This window comes from Desmodus rotundus, chromosome 5 (assembly GCF_022682495.2).
Source record: "Desmodus rotundus isolate HL8 chromosome 5, HLdesRot8A.1, whole genome shotgun sequence".
Taxonomy (NCBI): Eukaryota; Metazoa; Chordata; class Mammalia; order Chiroptera; family Phyllostomidae; genus Desmodus; species Desmodus rotundus.
Window position 1 is genome coordinate 92,930,155 of NC_071391.1, and position 19,118 is coordinate 92,949,272.

The 19,118-nt window shown below is 41.7% G+C and overlaps 1 protein-coding gene across 1 annotated transcript in view; it reads left to right on the forward strand.

Annotated features, from left to right (window-relative positions):
• Positions 1 to 19,118, forward strand: part of NPAS2 (neuronal PAS domain protein 2) — a 172,473-nt gene that overhangs the window by 79,201 nt on the left and 74,154 nt on the right. Inside the window, 2 exon segments of the mRNA XM_045204750.2 lie at positions 9,055 to 9,090; positions 11,081 to 11,229. Coding sequence (XP_045060685.2) covers positions 9,055 to 9,090; positions 11,081 to 11,229 — 185 coding nt within the window.

Here is a 19,118-nt window from a genome sequence, read left to right on the forward strand (position 1 = left end):
GCAGGCAAGGACTCAACTTAGACATCATTTACTGAAGTCTGGACCATAACAGCTTCTCATGACAGCCCTAAAAGCTGCTTCTTTGAATCTGCCACATACCCAAAGGGCAGGGACAGAAAGTGCTGATAGGAGTCCCCTGTTCTCAAAGACATCAAGTTTTTCTAACTTTGTAGTATTATAAAACACAGCTTTCTCCATCTTTAAATAGAACTGAACTCCAAGAAGAAACTGTTTCATGTGAACCTATTTATTTGATCCAATATTAAATGAGTAGCTCATCAGCATTAATCAAAATTGCATTATCGCCTATCATCTGGGAAATGCTGTTTCTATAATGCCACGTATTTTGCTGAGGGAGGGAGGATGGGTGGTGAGTTTAGAGCTACACTGCTTTTTGTTCCTATGAAACAAAAAGAGTACCTGATCTGGGGTTCTCAACAGAGTGAATACTGGTTCTGATACACAAGCTAAGCAAGTTCATTATTCTTTGACCCTAATTCTTAGTCCCAACACTGATAAAATGGTTCAGGGAAGAGGGAGGAGTTTACAACACAACAATTACGAAGCCCATATAGGCACTTTGCAGAAGCAGCTGTTGCAGAAGGAAAAGCTTTAGCCTTTGGGAGGCAAGCTATTTCTTGTGGTTCCCCCAGGGGTAGTTTGTTGATGTGAACCAATGACTGAGGCCATTCTGTCACTCTCCCATCAGTATTTGTTAACTAAGTAATGTGGTGAGCAAGTGGAAGATAAAGAAGTGATACACGGCATCACCCTGCCATCAGAGATCTTTTAGGCAAACTAGAGAGACATTCTTGAAACAAGCATGAAGAGGGAACAGCGTGTTCTGCGGGATCTGTGCTGGGCAAAGCCAGGATGGTGATCAGAATTGGTAAGCTCTACTTTCTCAGTGCTTTTTTGTGGAGAGTAATATGGTTAAGAGGAGAGACTGATCTCGTTTTACCGTTTCATTTCTCTAAATGTATATTCTGCAGTCTTAAAGGAAAGGCTAGCCCAGTGTGGGGGAGCTTTACACAGAGCCCCTCGTCCGCCACGGGTGAGAATAAGTCTACAAAGACATGATCTGCTTGGGGAGGAGAGGTGGCCGATCTCTCAAAGGAGAAGGGCCAAGAGCCTTTTCCTCCATGGGCTTTTATTAGGTTCATTTGCACAGGAATACAGATAAAGCTCATCAATCATTGTCAGGCAGTAAGGGTCAAACAATACATAACATATAAAAAACTTTGAGGGCTTATTCTGAGTTAGGGTCAGTTAGTTAAAGGGCTATAAAACTTTGGGAAACAAACTCATTTCAAGCCTGGACCCTTATCATTTAAGCTGAGGGTATAAACAAAGCAGGTTTCAAAGGATTGTATGCATTCTTTCTTAGGCCTGATTCCCCTGGGAATCTGCCCTTTCCTGCACAGGACTGCACCGCCCTCTGTCATTGTTTCAGGCTTAAGTTAGGCAGGGCAAGTAAGGCAGCCAAGAGATTAGGAGACTTCTTGCATACAGAATGAGGACTCAGGCTATGTCAAAGCCGAGGGGCGAGGGTCCATCACCCCCTTTTTCTATAGCCCCCTGAGTCCTTCCTTGTGGGCCTTTTTCATGACCATGCCTGTCTTAGGTTGTTCCTCTCTTGAGGAATCTTACCCTTCATTGGCTAACTGGTCAAACATAGGGCCAAGCAGGGTAAAAGTAAAGTGGGCGGAGATGGCACCCCTGCCAGGGAGATAAGCTTTGTCTCCTTAATGGCTTATGGTCCCAACTCTGACTCAGACTTAACCATGGGGGGTTACAACTTCTGAAACCAGGCAGGGAGGTTCCCAACAGCCCAGTCCATTGAGGTTTTAGCCAACTTGTACACACTTGATGCCCCTGTGTGCTGACTTGCTGCAGAGTGGAAACACCTGGCCCTGTGAGATGTATGTTGATGTTCCCAACCAGAGCCTACGCTGCTGATTTTGCTGTGATTTTCTTTCATAGGCTCTTGACTGGGTGTTATGTACATCATCCTAGACCCAACACATGAAAAAAAAATGGCAGTAAAAAATTATAGAGGCTTCCTTTCTCTTTATTTCATTTGGTGATTAAGGCAACAGTAGGCATTGCAAGAATATGAGTGTATCAGGACACACAGTTCATGTACATTACTCTGAAATTTCCAGATGAGTGATTCTGGATTCAAAGCAAAGGGAAAAGTAGAGCCTTCCTTCCAAGTAGAATGCTAATTCTGACTGTAGCCCAGTAAATAGCAGAATGGAAAATAGACCTCCCTCTATTGGGGACTTTTGTTTCTCACACTGGTGGGGTCCTTTGGTTGGCTACAAAGAATTGTCAGAAGGAGAAATGTGTGCCTGGTAGCCTTAAAAACTTGAGAATGTCTTAGCTCAGGGACACCCAGAACCAATCAGTGGGCATCTGAGGCAATGGGCAATACATCAAAAGCCTCTTCAATAATTCCAATTAATTTTCAACTGAAAGAAGATAGTCAGAAGTCCCCCATATTAAAAAGGCTGCCTTTCTTCAGAAGAGGCTAAGCATTCCTTATAGAATTTCAGCAGCAGGTTCCTAAGAATTGTGCTCTGGTGAAATCCTTACTGTGTAACTGTCAAGAAAGAATCACTAGGAACTTAAGCCAGCTTCCCATTTGGGTCCTGACACTTTCTCATAACTCTGGTTAAGAGTGAAAATGTTTCTGTTACATCTCAGGAGGAAAGAATATCCTCAGCTGAGCTCAGTCATCCCTACACACTTCACCAAGTCTCTGCAATAGAAAACATACTGAGTTTCTACAGCTCCCTATGAGATGAGGGTGGCACTAGCCTGTCCCATCTTGCTCCACATGGGGTTACTTTTCTCCCCCCCACACACACAGATGAACCCAGCTGCTGAAGGCTCCTGAGCATGGTGATACCCCCAAACCTCAGTACCTTGGTGTGCAAGGAAATGAGGAGGTGTGCATTTGTCACAAAGACCCAGGCTTGGATATGGAGGGGACTGCAGTGACATTAGAAACCTTGCTTTATGCCAAAGTTTCCCAAAATGTATTCTGGGAAACACTATCCCAGGAAATGCTCCTAAAAAAAGTTTGAACCAGGCTGTTTACTGTTTCTTCCTTTTGGAGAGCTTCTGGGCTCTTTAGCACATTAAAGGTGCTAAAACTCATAGCAAATAAACAAAACCTGTTCCATTTTATGTCATCATACATACTTTTTAATTATCTGCAAAAAATAGTAACAACAAAATAACTTTCTCTGGTCATGGTCCTTACTCTTTCTTCAAGTAATTCTTCATGATTTTTAATGGAAGACCCTTTGCTCAAAACTGTTTTATGAAATAGGTATCTCAACTTTATTTTCATAGTTCTTATATATTTTCTTATATATAAAAAATAATAATAAATAAATATTTAAAATAAACAAGGGATAGCCACTGTTAGTATTTTGTCCTATTTCTTACCACATTTTTCTACATTCCTATCAAATTTGAACAGGAATACTTATAAGCACTTTGTTTATGTGATTGATCAAACTCTAATTTATTGTTCTTGAAAGTTCCCATTTCATGGACAGGATTGTCTTAACGTAGAGGTTACTTATAATGTGTATTATGCCTATGAGCACTGCACATTCACAGGTGCCTCTTGGGACACTGATAGTGAGTGTGTATTTGGTACATGTCAATTCTACAAGAAAATGTGAGTTCCTTCTACAACCTTTCACTCTGTCTCAGGTATTTCAAAAGACATTAGTGGAGAGGGCAAAAGAAGCATGAGATCTTCTCCTTATAAGCCTTCTCAGACAGGTTCATGTTGGACAGTTTATAATACTCATATTTGGGAGGCCAAGTTGCAAGACCAGTGTCTTTATCATCCTGTAATGTGGAACTAGTCAGCCCAGTTAAGATATTCCAGAATTCCCAATCTGGAAGGAACCTTGGATATCAGTCTTTATTCTAGTCATTAACAATCCTGGGTGTCTGTGTAACAAACTACTCCAAAATTTATAAGACTAACACAAAAGCATTTACTTTGCTCAAGGATCTTCAACTTGGGAAGGGCTTGGCAGGGAATGCTTGTCTATGTGGTCTCAGTGAAAGTGATTCAAAGATGGTGGACATCCTCATTCTCGTGGCTAGTAAGTAGTTCATGTTGACTCTCAGCTGGGATGTCTGCTGGGACCACGACTCTCCCCATAGAAGTGTGGCTTCCACACAACATGTGACTGAGTTCAAGGACAAGCACCAGGGGAGAGAGACCCAGTGGGGGAGACATGTGTCTTCTTACTACCTGGCCTTGGAATCAAGCAGTGTCACTTCTGCTGCATTCTGCTTACTAGAACGAAGTCCCTGAGGCCAGCCAACTCATACTCATAGGGAGGGGAATTAAAACTCATGTTTCCATAAGTGGGGAGAGGAAAGTTTTAGATAATTTTAAATGCTCTGGTTTATAATCCCCATACCAATGGTGTCACTATTTTATAAGAGGAAACTGAGACCTGTGGAGGTGCGAGTGCCTTGGCCACTCTCTCCCGGAGTAGGTGGCAGAACCAGAATGAGATGATTCTCCTGGTATCTAACTACTCTTTCACTTCCAGTGGAGATTGTAAATGTGAATATAATGCGCCTCATAAAATACCTTTAGCTCCTCACCATGGAGAACCTTTATGGATAAAAACTGTCTCTCCATGGGACTAAATATTTCAGAATTGCATCTCTAATATTAAAAAACCTAGCTGTTCTTGGCAGCCAGGGGAGCCCACTAGTGATTACATCACTAGTGCTGGCCATTGCTTTCCAACTTTATTTGATTTTCTCAACATTTGATTTTATCAACTTTTACTCCATTTGACCAACTATATGTGATTCAGAGAACATCTTTCATTTCCCCAATCTCCCTGTTCTATTTACTTAGTTAACCGAATAAGACTCTTTAGGGCCAATTTAAAAGATGGTAGCCTTAGGTTAAACATCATGGAAAGATTCTAGTACAGAATTTCTTAGGTGTTCCTGGTAGTTTCCCCTGCATGCTGGAGAGGCTCGAGCTAAAAACTTTGCCAGCCTCACTGGTCTGCACATGAAATAGAGCCCACTCGTGATGATAGTTATTTTTTCCTCTTTTTACTGATTTTATCCTCATTCCTGATCTGGCTCAGAGATCAGGAATTCTTATACAATGGTTTCTAATTTCTGCCCCTTATGGAAACACAGGATTTTTGGTGATATATAAAATGTATTTGCACCACTGTCATGTGTCCTTGTGAATTACATAAAGAGAGGGCCAAGGACACAAATCTGCAGGCACATGTTTACATTCATGTAAATACTCAGATTCCCCATTCTTGCCACGGTGTGTCTCCTAGGAAACATAGATCCATAGGTTAATGGGATAGAATAGGGAATACAGAACCTAGAAATCAACCCACATAAATATGACCAATTGGCTTTTTACAAAGGTGCAAAGATAATTCAATACAGAAATGTTTTCTTAAAAATGGAGTTGGAACAACTGGACAGCCATATGCAAACAAACTTAAACCTAAACTGATGGGGATCCTGGCCAGCAGGATCCTGTGTTGTGGTGGCAATAGACAAATTCACACAGACTACAGAAATCCTGTGGAGAAAAAGGGACAGCATGACCACTCTCTAAGTGAGAGAAGGTGAGAGGGCTAGAGAGAGCCGAAGAGAGAGAGCCGACCCCTGCTTTTATTGCTTTTCTGGGCACATTACATCGAGGATGGTCCTCATTTACTATGCACAGGTTCACTGTAGGTGATTACCTTTTACAGACAACCAAGGACAGAATGCTGCTAATTACTTCAAAGAGAAGGATGTTTCAGCTCAAGGGGGAAAGTGGTGGAACTGGATAAACTCCATACTTGGGTGGTTTAGCAGACTTTAGGAAGTTAAAGATACTCAGTAAACATTTCCAGCCTCAGTTCAGGGTGAGGGAGTTTTAATGAAAACAAGTCTCATGGCAGCCTAGGTACAATGCAGGCCCGATTCCCCACAGGAGAACCTGTCCTTGGGTGTGGGTCCTGCCTGCCAAACCTCACACCCACTGGCTTTTCCAAGTGGGAGCTGGGCTACATTTCCCACGTGTGGAACAGTTCCCTATACTAAACATTACACATTATAAAAATAACTAACTCAAAATAGATCATAAATATAAATATAAAATATGTAAAACTATTAGAAGAAAACACAGGATAAAATCTTTGTGGCCGGGGGTAAGAAAATGGTCCCCAGACCTGACACCAGAATTGCAAGTCATAAAAGAAAAAATTAACTTGGACTTCTTCAAAATTAAAAACTTTTCATTTGTGAAAGACACTTAAGAGAATGAAAAGGCAAGCTGGGAGAAAATAATGACAAATCACATGTCTGACAAAGGATTTGTGTCAGAAAACATAAACTCTCAAAACTCAACAGCAAGAAAATGCAAGTTAAAAGTGAGCAACAAGGCACAAACAGATGCTTCACCAACAAGGATATAGAGATGGAAAAATAAGAGCATGAAAATATATTCAACATCATTAGCCATTACAAAAATGCAAATTAGAAGATGGCGGCGAGATAGGTGGGAGCAGAGTCCACTTCACCTTGGCACCAGTGAAACACCTAGCTGATCTGAGGAACAAAGTGAACAGCCAAAGGTATTCCAGAATATATGAAGATCAGAGACCAAAGATAGAGGACATTGAAAGATCTGACGGTAAGAAGAGTGCTTAAGAACAGTAAGGATCCTGGGACCAGCACAGGGACCAGGGCGGCTGAAGCCCCGGGCCCAGAGCAGGGTCTGCTGCAGGATTCTTAGGAGAGAGCCAGGCTGGGCTGTGTGAGCAGCCAGGTGCTTGTTTGGACCAGGGAGGCTTGAATAGGAAGACTTTCTCAAAAAGAAAAAGAAAATAGAGGCACTCAGCGGCTAGTTAGAGAACTCTCCGCAGCAGCCTCGGCCTCTGGCGCCCCTCCCTCCTCAGCCCCTGGACAGTGAACACGGGATAACCATCCCCAGCGCTCACCTGAAGCCCGGTTGCATGCACCCCGATTAGCGGACTAGGGGTCCACAACTGAAACCCCAGCTGGCCACCCACACCTGAGACCCCGGCAGGGCACCCACACCTGAAACCTCCGGTGAGTGCGCACCTGGAGCAGAGGCTAGCTGCCCCAAGCACAGGCCCAAGGCAGCAGGCCAGCCAGCCGCGGGACTCAGTCCCAAAGCTGCAGATTGGCTGATCAAGGGCCTGGCTGCTGCCAGGGACCACACCTAAAAGCACCAGTTCTGAACAACTCCTACCTAGCCCCTGCGCATAGATCCCTGCAGGCTCTACTGGCTCTCTAGGACTAAGGCAGAACACCCAGCAGAGGGGAGCTACAGGATTAGGGAAGACTGCATTCCCCAGAAAGACTCCACCCAGTAGGGGGCTGAACTACCCCATAGCAGCACCCAGAGCCCCTAGCATCTAAGACAGCAAAGAAGGGGGAGTGTGAGTTGCCCATAATTGGTGCAACTCAAGGACAGCACAACTGGTGAACTAAAGGCCTAGTGGGGAGCAGAAGGACCCAGAGGAACTGGACTGGAGGCTGAACAACAGCGAAGAGTGTGGCTCAGGAAGGGAGAAAAGTGAAACCAGTCCTTCCAATCCTTCCCACAGGTTCCCGGTTTCCTGTCAAACTCAACCACTCAGCATTCTTAGGGCTGTCCTCCCTGCTCAGTGCTGGCCACCTGTCAAGGCCAGCTTGAATGCAGCCCCTCCCTGCAGGCATCCCTGACCACCTTACATTGTTGATCTTTATGAAATCCTTTGGCAATTTGTTTAAGATTCTTGCCTAACTTGTGTTAGCACCTTATGTAATAGTTCTTGAGGTAGTGGGTGTTTTTGTTGATTTTCTGCAGTATTCTTCCCTGAGCACAAATATTATTGTCTTGTTAACATGCCTGCCATTTTTCTGCAGTGTACTTAACTTCTGTGCTATAAACTTAAGCAGCCAGAATTCATCACTCTTAGTTCAATAGTCACATAACAGTGGTTTTAAAGGGAGCTGCAAAAGGAGGGGAGAGAAAGCAATGCTTCACAGCATGAGCACTCTAGCCGGCCTGCTCCATCACTTCCTAGTCATGTGATGTCAGCAAACTGCACACCCCTCAGTGCCTCAGCTTTATCTGTGAAATGGGAATGACAACATACGTACTTAAATGGTACATAACATACCCCAAACTGGAAACATCCCAGTGGGATCTAGTTGGCATTTAAAAATAATGGAATATTAGTATATATAACAACATGGATAAATCTCAAAAGCTTTATGCTAAATGAAAGTCAATGGACTTTCTGCTTCCATTTATATGAAATTCTAAAAAAAGGCAAAACTGAAGTGACAGCAGATCAGTGGTTTTCCGTGGCTGTCATCAAAGAGAGGTCACCAACAAGAAGTAGGAGAAAACATTTTAAGGGTAAAGGAACTGCTTTATATGTGGGTTTTGGTCGTGGTTTCACAGTTACCAAAATTCATCAACCTCTACTCTTAAAATGGATAAATTTTATTGAATATAAATAATGCCTTAAAGGAATAAACAAACACAAAGGCTGATTGCTTAAGTGTCTTTCAACTTGTCATCCCAGTGTTGGGGCCTACTCAGCAGACTTCACTAGAAATAAGGTCCCTCGAGGTTTGTTTTCTTTTTCCTGCCTCAGAGCTGTGGATCCAGCTGATAGTAACCAGTTTCCAGTGGCACCATCATGTGTCCTAGGCAGAAGCTGATGGAAGCAAGCTTGTGTTCCTGTCATTATGACATGAGCCATGTTCATTGTCATTACAGCCATTGAAGAAGAATACAGAATAATAATGAACTGGATGTTGTCAGCTCACAAATAATTTATAATGGACAAAGTAGGACAGGAACAGTGCTTTTTTTGGCTAAGGAGTTGCATGACATTCTTTAAAATCTAGGCCAAAAATTATTTATAATGCATAGACAACCACTCAGAAAGTTAAAAGGTTTCTTTCTTCTCTCCCATGTGCTTGAACACTATGCTTTTTACCCTGGACCAGTGAAAGGATGAACAGCATCTTACTTCTGCATCTCCAGTAAGTGTGTTACTGAGAAGGCATACATGAAGACAGTACTCAGGTAGTAATGAGGCCTTTGTACAAACCCCTTAAGAATTTCAGGTCCTCCCCAAAACACAAGGACAATAATGAGAGGAAAGTAAGGAAAAGGAAGAAACCTGTAGGTATGGGTGGCCACTTCAGGTGAGCTTTGAAGAATTGCCTCAAATATCAGAAAACAGCACAAACTGAACTATAAGCATAAGATGGCTTATAAGTGAGTGTGTCGACATAAAGACAGGCTGTGTGTTATTAGTCACAGGCAAACAGAGTCGTTATGGCCACCATGCCATCAAGGAAAGGGCATTTGTGATGTGTCCCTATATTTCCAAGGGTTGTTTGGGGAAGCAGAATCTTCACCTGATACTGACACCTGTTGATGTTGACACCTACCCCAAGCAAGGTGAATCCCTCTGATGAGAACAAAAAGTGATCAGCTCCCCCAGACACCTTGATCCCAGGCCCCAGGGAGTCAGAGCAGCAGGTTGACCATGTTTGATAGGACTTGCAGCATGGTCCCTGCTCTCCCAGTGAGTTGACTTTCAAAACATTCAGTCTTGGGTGAATTTGGGAGAGGTAGGTCAGCTTTCCCAGACCTATGTCACCTTTGAAGGTAAACCTTGATGAAGGACCTGTCCTGTGGAGCTGAGAGCCAGCCCCTGGCCTGTGATGTATAATTAAGTGTTGAGGCCTCTAGAGTGGCCCTGCTTCCCAGACTTCTCCGGTGAGGGCAGGCTTCCTGCATTGTGTGTCCCTTTAGCCATGACTTCTTCCATAAGTTTCCAGGAATCCTACTATTTCTTAGAGAGTTCCCCTCCCCTCACCTGAACAGCTGCAGGATCTCTGTGTAGGTGTGCAGTGTTATCTGTTAATTTTTTAATAAACCTTATTTTTAGAGCAATTTTAGGCTCACAGAAATATCTCAGAGATTTCCAATATACCCCCTGTCCCTACAGACTCCCCATTATCAACACCGACCACCAAAGTGGTACATTTGCTATAATTGATAAACCTACAGTGGATGACACATCATAATCAGCCAAAGTCCATGGTTTATATGAAAGTTCGCTTTGGTGTTTTACATTCTATGGGCTTGGACATATGTGTAATGACAGTTTGCCATCATTATAGTGACACAGCATGTAGTTTCACTACCCTAAAGAATCCTCTGTGCTCTGCCTATTCATCCATCACTACCTCAACTCCTGACAGCCACTGATCTTTTTACTGTCTCAACAGTTCTTTTCCAGAATGTCATACAGTTGGAATCATGCACTATGTAGCCTTACCCAATTGGCTTCTTCCACTTGGTAATATGCATTTAAGGTTCTTCTGTGTCATTGTTTAAGCCACTCTTTATCAGCATGACAGCCATGAGCAGCACCTGTCATACATACATTGGCCCTGGGTTGGGCATGACTTGCAGATGGTTTCATGTGGGGTATGCTTCATCTCCTGGACAGGATAACGAATTCTGGGACAGTGACCAGGATATATGCCCTGGGTGGCACTGGTTCTCTGCTGAACACTCAGGACCCTGGCTAACCTCCATAACTTGGTGCCAAAGGCTAGGTGCTCTGAGTTGGGGAACATTGTTTGAGGCTAAGGAAGGACTATCTGAGAGAAAGCCTCTGGACAGCAGCTTTTAAATAGCATGTTGCTTGTTCTCTGAAGGTCAAAGCTCTGTGAAGTCAGAGTGAGCAACACCTGGCAACAACTAATCTATACGATTTTTGCATCTGAGTCAGAACTTACTTATTAAGCCTGTCTCTCTTTATAGCTAAGAGTTTAGCAAAACATTTTTCTGTCTCCTTTTTCAGCTCTGAATTATGGCAAATGTTACTTTCCCTGAAAGAGTCTTGATCAGATGATCACAACAAAACATGCACTGATAGAAAGTACCTCTATTTCATAAGAGAATCTTTATGAAGCAGAATTTTCCAGTAATATGTGTGTTTTGTGTTTGCAGAGCTTCTCGGAACAAGTCTGAGAAGAAGCGTCGAGACCAGTTCAATGTTCTCATCAAAGAGCTTAGCTCCATGCTCCCTGGAAACACACGGAAAATGGACAAAACCACCGTGCTGGGAAAGGTCATCAGTTTTCTGCAGAAACACAATGGTAAAAGCTATGCCTCTCTTTGTTTTTTTCTCATTCCTGCCCTTTCATTTGTGGTGACTTCATCATGCTGGGCTTTCTGCTCAGTTCTCTCTGCCCAGCAAAGCCCAATCTCATCAGTCATAGGCTCCCTCTGTCCAAAGCACAATGCCCTCTATAAGAGCCCATCTCCAGCAGGTTTGGGAGAAGACACTCACCTCCCAATTACTTTATTAGCTGGAGGAGAGAATCCAGAACAACCTCACAGGTTGTACCTAGCCCAGTGGAATGGTATTCACAGTGGAAGCATCTTGATTAACAAACATTTTTGAGCTAGCCCTACAGAAATGCAGTACCTATATTCATTACCCACTGGATCATACTGTGCCAATTCTCCGACCACCTCTGTCACCCTTCCTAAACAATCTGACCTTCAATGCTCAACTATGAAAAAATTGAAAATCATTAATTCACTTATCAAATTCATTTTGATTGACATAACTCACATACCATAAAATTTACCATGTTGAAGTTTATAATTGAGTGATTTTTAGTATATTCACAGGATTGTACAACCATCAATACTATCCAATTTTATTATCCCAAAAAGAAACCCCATGCTTATTAATATATACTTCCCATGTTCCCTCCCTCCAAATCCTGAAAATAATTGATCTACTTTCTGTCTCTATAGGTTTGCCTATTCTGGGCACTTCATAAATAATGGAATCATACAGTATGCAGTGTTTTGTTTCTGGCTTATTTTACTTAGCATCCATATTTTGGCAAATTTCTGTATTTCATTCTATTTTATAGCCAAAAATATCTGTTGTATTGATATACTAAATTTCTCTTATCCACTTATCAGTTGATGGATATTTGGGTTGTTTCCACTTTCTGGCTGTTATTAATAATGTTGCAATGAACATGCACATATAAGTTTTTGTTTGGATATATGTTTTCAGTTCTTTTGGATATATACTTAGGAGTGCAATTGCTGGGTAAAATTGCAACTCAATGTTTAACTTTTTGAGAACTAAGAAGCTGTTTTTCCACCCACATCCCCCCCCCTTTAGTTCATGTCCATGGGTCATACAGATAAATTCTTTGGCTTCTACATTTCCTATACTATTCTTAACCTCCCCCTGTCTATTTTCTACCTACCATTTATGCTACTTATTCTCTGTACCTTTCCCCCCTCTCTCCCCCTCCCACTCCCCTGCTGATAACCCTCCATGTGATCTCCATTTCTGTGCTTCTTTCCTGTTCTAGTTGTTTCCTTAGTTTGCTTTTGTTTTTGTTTTAGGTGTGGGTGGGAGGGGGTGTGCAGGGTGGAGGGGAATAGAGGGGGGAAAATGGGACAACTAATAGCATAATAAAATATATTATTAAAAAAAAAAGAAGCTGTTTTTCAAAGTGGCTGCCCAGTTTTACATTCCCAGTGGTAATGTATGAGTGTTATAATTTGTTCATATCCTCACCAACACTGGTTATTGTCTGGTCATCCGTGGATATGCATGTGTGTGTTTATTGTAATCTTCCTAGTTGATATGAAGTGATATCTCATTGTGGCTTTGATTTGCATCTCCCTAATGATTAATAATGTGGAGCTTTTCCTGTGATCATTGGCTATTTATATATCTTGTTTACAGAAATGCCTGTTGAAATTTGTTGCCATTTTTAAATTGAATTGTTTATCTTTCTGTTGTTGGGTTGTAAGAGTTTTTCTCTTATTTTTTTTGTATTTTTTAAATTTTGTATTGTTATTCAATAACACTTGTATGCCCTTTCTCCCCATCCCTCCACCCCACCCCAGCTGAACCCACCTCCCTCCCCCACCTCCACCCTCCCCCTTGATTTTGTCCATGTGTCCTTTATAGTAGTTCCTGTAATCGCCTCTCCTCAATGTCCCCTCCCCACTCCCCTCTGGCTATTGTTAGATTGTTCTTAACTTCAATGTCTCTGGTTATATTTTGTTTGCTTTTTCTATTGTTGATTATGTTCCAGTTAAAGGTGAGATCATAGGGTATTTATCCCTCACCGTCTAGCTTATTTCACTTAGCATAATGCTCTCCATATATTCTAAATACTAGATGCTTATTAGATATGTGATTTACAAATATTTTCCCCCATTCTGTGGGTTGTATTCTTACTTTCTTACTTGTGTCCTCAGACATACGAACTTTTCTCTCTGTTTTTTTTAATTTTTATTGTTATTCAATTACAGTTGTATGCCTTTTCTCCCCATCCCTCCACCCCTCCCCAGCTGAACCCACCTCCCTCCCCCACCTCCACCCTCCCCCTTGGTTTTGTCCATGTGTCCTTCATAGTAGTTCCTGTAATCCCCTCTTCCCACTGCCCCCCCCCGCTATTGTTTGATTGTTCTTAACTTCAATGTCTCTGGTTATATTTTGCTTGCTTTTTTCTTTTGTTGATTATGTTCCAGTTAAAGGTGAGATCATATGGTATTTGTCCCTCACCATCTGGCTTATTTCACTTAACATAATGCTCTCCAGTTCCATCCATGCTGTTGCAAAGGGCATAAGCTCCTTCTTTCTCTCTGCTGTGTAGAATTCCATTGTGTAAATGTACCATAGTTTTTGGATCCACTCATTTGCTGATGGGCACTTAAGTTGCTTCCAGTACTTGGCTATTGTCAATTGTGCTGCTAGGAACATTGGGGTGCACAGGTTCTTTTGGATTGGTGTTTCAGGGTTCTTAGGGTATAATCCCAGCAGCGGAATTGCTGGGTCAAAGGGCAGTTCCATTTTTAGTTTTCTGAGGAAATTCCATATTGCTTTCCACAGTGGCCTCACCAGTCTGCATTCCCACCAACAGGGAACTAGGGTTCCCTTTTCTCCGCATCCTCTCCAACATTTGTTTGTGGATTTGTTTATGTTGGCCACTCTGACTGGTGTGAGATGGTACCTCCTTGTGGTTTTAATTTGCATCTCTCTGATGGCTAGTGATGCTGAGCATCTTTTCATATGTCTCTGGGCCCTCTGGACATACGAACTTTTCAAATCTGGTTAGTCCACTTTATCTTTTTGCTGTTGGTTGTTACCTGTGCCTTAGAAATCACAGCTAATTTAAGGTCATGGAGATTTACATTTATGTTCCCTTCTAAGAGTTTTACAGTTTTAAGCTAAAGATTAAGTGTTTCGATACAAGCTATAGGTTGAGAATTTAGATATTTGATCCATTTTGAGTTAATTTTTATATATGGAATGAGATAGGGTATCAAAATTCAGTTTTTTGCATGGGGCTATTCAGTTTTCCCAGAGAGCTATTTTTTAAAAAAAAACTTCTTAACACTTTATTTATGTACAGAGAGTACACATATCATAACTGTACAGTTGAATGAGTTATCACAAAGAGAACACAACTGGGAAGCCAACACGCAGGTCAAGAAAAAGAAGCTTTCCCAATAGATACCCCTTTTTACCTTCTATCTCTGTTTTCCCTTAAAGGTCATATCTATTTTGATTTCTAATACCAGAGATTGGCTTTGCCTGTTGGGATTTCATTCAGGTGGAATTATATGTATAAACTTGATGTTTGTGAGATTAATATGTGTTCTTCTGGTGCTATAGGTAGTTCATTTCCATTGGTAAGTATATAATAGAGTATTCCATTAAATAAATTTACTGCTTGAATCCACCCTTGAATTTATGACATTCCCAACTCATCCTCTCTCCCTTTTACTCTACTTTAAACTCTTCTCCCTGGTAGCACTGATGGCCCATGCATTTACCTATATACAGTACAAAATATTTGAGAATAGTTAAGAGGGTTCAGTAGATATTAAATATCAAGAGCAGAATTATTTTTTCTTTAACCATGAAGCCATACATAATCAAATCAGAAATGGAAGATTATTGAGGAGATAACTACAATTCTTCTGTGCTTATGATGATGTTTCTCTTCCAGTGAGCATATTCCTAGACAAGATGATATCGTGAAGGAGGGCATACCTGGGACATTATAAAGTTTCATTACATGGGTCTTTGGGCCAAGATGGAGGCATAGGTAAATACATTTTGCCTCCTCACACAACCTAAAGAAGGACAGCAGCAAATTTAAAAACAAAATATAACCAGAACTGCCAGAAAATCAAACTGTATGGAAGTCCAACAACCAAGAAGTTAAAGAAGAAACATTCATCCAGACTGGAAGGAGGGGGGAGATGGGCAGCCGGGGTGGAGGGGCATAGGCAAAGGCAGTGCCTGCTGGAGTGGGTGGTCCCACACCTGCCTGCAGAAAAACCAGGAGGAACAACTGGGGAGCAAGACAGACCACACAACCCAGGCTTCCAGTGTGGGGAAACAAAGCCTAAAAATCTCTGACTGAAAATATCTGTGGGGGTTGAGGAGGCAGGAGAAACTCCCAGCCTCACAGGAGAGTTCATTGGAGAGACCCACAGGGTCCTAGAATGTACACAAAACCACTCACCCAGGGATGAGCACCAGAAGGGCCCAATTTGCTTATGGGCAGAGGAGGAAGTGACTGAAAGCTGGCAGAGAGCTGAGCAAGAGGCATTGTTCCCTCTCAGACCCCTGCCCCACATACAGTGCCACAACACAGTGACCTGGGTTGCCCTTCCCTGGCGAATACCTAAGGCTCTGCTCCTTACTACATAACAGGCATGCCAAGAAAAAAAAAAAAATACAGCCCAAATGAAAGAACAGATGAAAGCTCCAGAAAAAAAATTCAACTAAGGGACGAAGAGATAGCCAACCTATCAGATGCAGAGTTCAAAACACTGGTAATCAGGATGCTCACAGAAATGGTTGACTATGGTCACAAAATAGAGGAAAAAGTGAAGGCTATGAAAAGTGAAATAGAGGAAAATATACAGGGAACCAACAGTGAAGGGACGGAAACTGGGACTCAAAATCAACAGTTTGGAGCAGAAGGAAGAAATAAACATTCAACCAGAACAGAATGAAGAAACAAGAATTCAAAAAAATGAGGTGAGGTTTAGGGACCCCCCAGACAACTTTAAACGTTCCAACATCTGAATCATAGGGGTGCCAGAAGGAGAGGAGGAAGACCAAGAAATCGAAATCCTATTTGAAAACATAATGAAGGAGAACTTCCCTAGCCTGGGAAAGGAAATGGACTTCCAGAAAGTCCAGGAAGCTCAGAGAGTCCCCAAAAAAGGTCGACCCAAGGAAGCACACAACAAGGCACATCATAATTACATTAGCTAAGATTAAAGATAAGGAGAGAATCTTTAAAGCAGCAAGAGTTTTCTCTTGGACACAGTTACCTACAAAGGAGTTCCCATAAGACTATCAGCTGATTTCTCAAAAGAACAATACAGGCAAGAAGGGGCTAGAAAGAAGTATTTGAAGCCGGTGAAAGGCAAGGACCTACATCCAAGATTACTCTATCCTGCAAAGCTATCATTTAGAATGGAAGGGAAGATAAAGTGCTTCCCAGATAAGGTCAAGTTAAAGGAGTTCATCATCACCAAGCCCTTATTCTATGAAATGTTAAAGGGACTTATCTAAGGAAAAGAAGATAAAAAATTCAAACAGTAAAATGACAACAAACTCACAACTATCAACAACGGAACCTAAAAAAACAAACTGAGCAAACAACTGGAACAGGAACAGATTCACACAAGTAGAGATCACATGAAGGGTTATCAGTGGGGAGAGTGAGTGGGGAGAATGGGGGACAAAGTACAGGGAATAAGAAGGATAAATGGTAGGTACAAAATAGACAGGGGAAGGTTAAGAATAGTATGGGAAATGGAGAAGCCAAATAACTTATATGTATGATCCATGGACATGAACTAAGTTGCGGGAATGATGGTGGGAGGGGGAGAACAGGGCAAAGAGGGATAAAGGGGAGAAAAAATGGAACAACTGTAATACAATAATCAATAAAATATATTTCTAAAAAGTTTCATTATATTTGTTATTCTTATTATTTCTTTAATAATTGTATATACCTATTATGACAATAATGATGTGTGTGTGTGTGAGTGTGTATCCCTCCTCCTTATATTTTCCAAAACCTCCCAGGGAAAGTAAAGAATATGTTCACTGCTTTTTGTTAAAAGTCAAGGAAGAGCAGTCAGGCAGTATTGGAACATGGTGTCACAGCAGTATTAGATGGCCCCAATAATTTAATCAGAATGGTTATATTTCCAAATTAATGATTTAGCCAAGTGAAATATCAGGTGAGTTTGATTACCAAGATATTTTCTACAAATTACTCAAACTAGGTCAGTGCCACTGAAAAGCAGAACAGCTATTAAATAGGACAGCTAAGATCAAGTTCATTAGTGTGACATTTATTCTGGGCTCTGTTGGATGTGGAATTACAGAATTGTTACATCTAGGACCTAGAAAGGATCAGTCAGCAGAAATGCAGCCTCCTAACACCAGGAGTTCCTGTCTCTGTCTTGCCTTTTTGCTAAGACTGAGGCCTACTCTGTACAGTCCTGTGCACCCCAGCATCTCACTCATCCTCTGTGATTTCATATTCAAAAGAAATCAGAAACCCTATGGCAGATTTTATGGAGAAATACAGTGATTGGACCAAAATTTAGATTAAAGCAAAAAACAAAACAGACTGTAACTTTACTGATGACCCAAATGGACATGAACTCCACAGGCCTATGCAACAAGGTATAGAATCCTAGGGTCAGCTCTCATGAGCCAGGCAGACATCATACTAAGGTACATCCATCTGAGATTCACACTCTCTTTGAGTTAGTGTCATTTCACAGATGAGGCAACAAAGGCACGGAGATGGTGCAGACAACTGGAAAAGGACCAGGCAGTCTATACCAGAGCCCATGTTTTGAACACTATACCATACTACTTCTCCTCATGAGGTGATTTATGGGGATCTTACAGATATTTGTATCATAGCTACTCTATAGCTGTTCATTCGGGTGGCCATTTAGATTACTGGTTCTCAAGCTTGCTGCCCAGCAGACTTACATGAGGATCTTTTTAAAGTATAGCTGGGTAAAAAATCACAGGTCAATAATCAGACTTTTTAGGGGTGTAACCACAGTGGTGGGAGCCAACTCAAACCAGCTTGTAAAAGATGATCATTAAATTTCCAGGAGTTTTGAAAGCCAGTTGACAGCATGAAATCAGCCACTGTGGGATTATTTACACTACAAAATGGGCAAACACTTCGAATCAGGGCTTTCTGTTCCAGACATGGGAAGCCTTTACCAGTGCACCCCTGGATAAGGCCCAAGCATTTATATTTTTAAAGATCCCTGGGTGATTCAAGGATGGAGCAAGGGTTAAGAACTGTGGATTTAGATATGCTTTCTGCCCTCATGCTGAAGGGAAGCTACATGATAAGTAAGGAAAGATGATTGGGTCCAGGCATTTGTTATAATTATTTAACCCCTTTCTTACTAATTTTTTAAGCATCCCAATTTTCTCAGCTCAGGAGATAAATCTTGATCCTGTAATGCATGCTCATTCCCTTTGAAGTAATTCAAATCAAAATGAGAATTTGACCATGTTTGTCTGTAGAAAAATGTTGTGTCATCATTATCTATATGAGAGAAATCCCTAAATTATGTAAATAGGAATATTGGACATCCTTATCCATGTCCATCTAATGTTACTTCTTACAAGGCCAGGCTGACCTGCACATTCCCCTTTTTCTGTGTGAATCACAAGCTGATTTAATGTCATTTTCTCCCAGCATCATCTACCAATCCTCATTTATGCCACTTCAGTATGTTCACCTCAGTGGATGGCAGTGTGGTGGAGAAAGCTACAAAGGGGTAATATCTCTGTTGGCAGGGTAATATTCACCCAGAACAGAAGATTGTTTTTGCACCATTTCCCAGACTTTTCTTTGACCACATACAGCCCAAAGATACTGCTCCTTGTTGGTGCATACCAGGATCAGTCAGGAGGTGA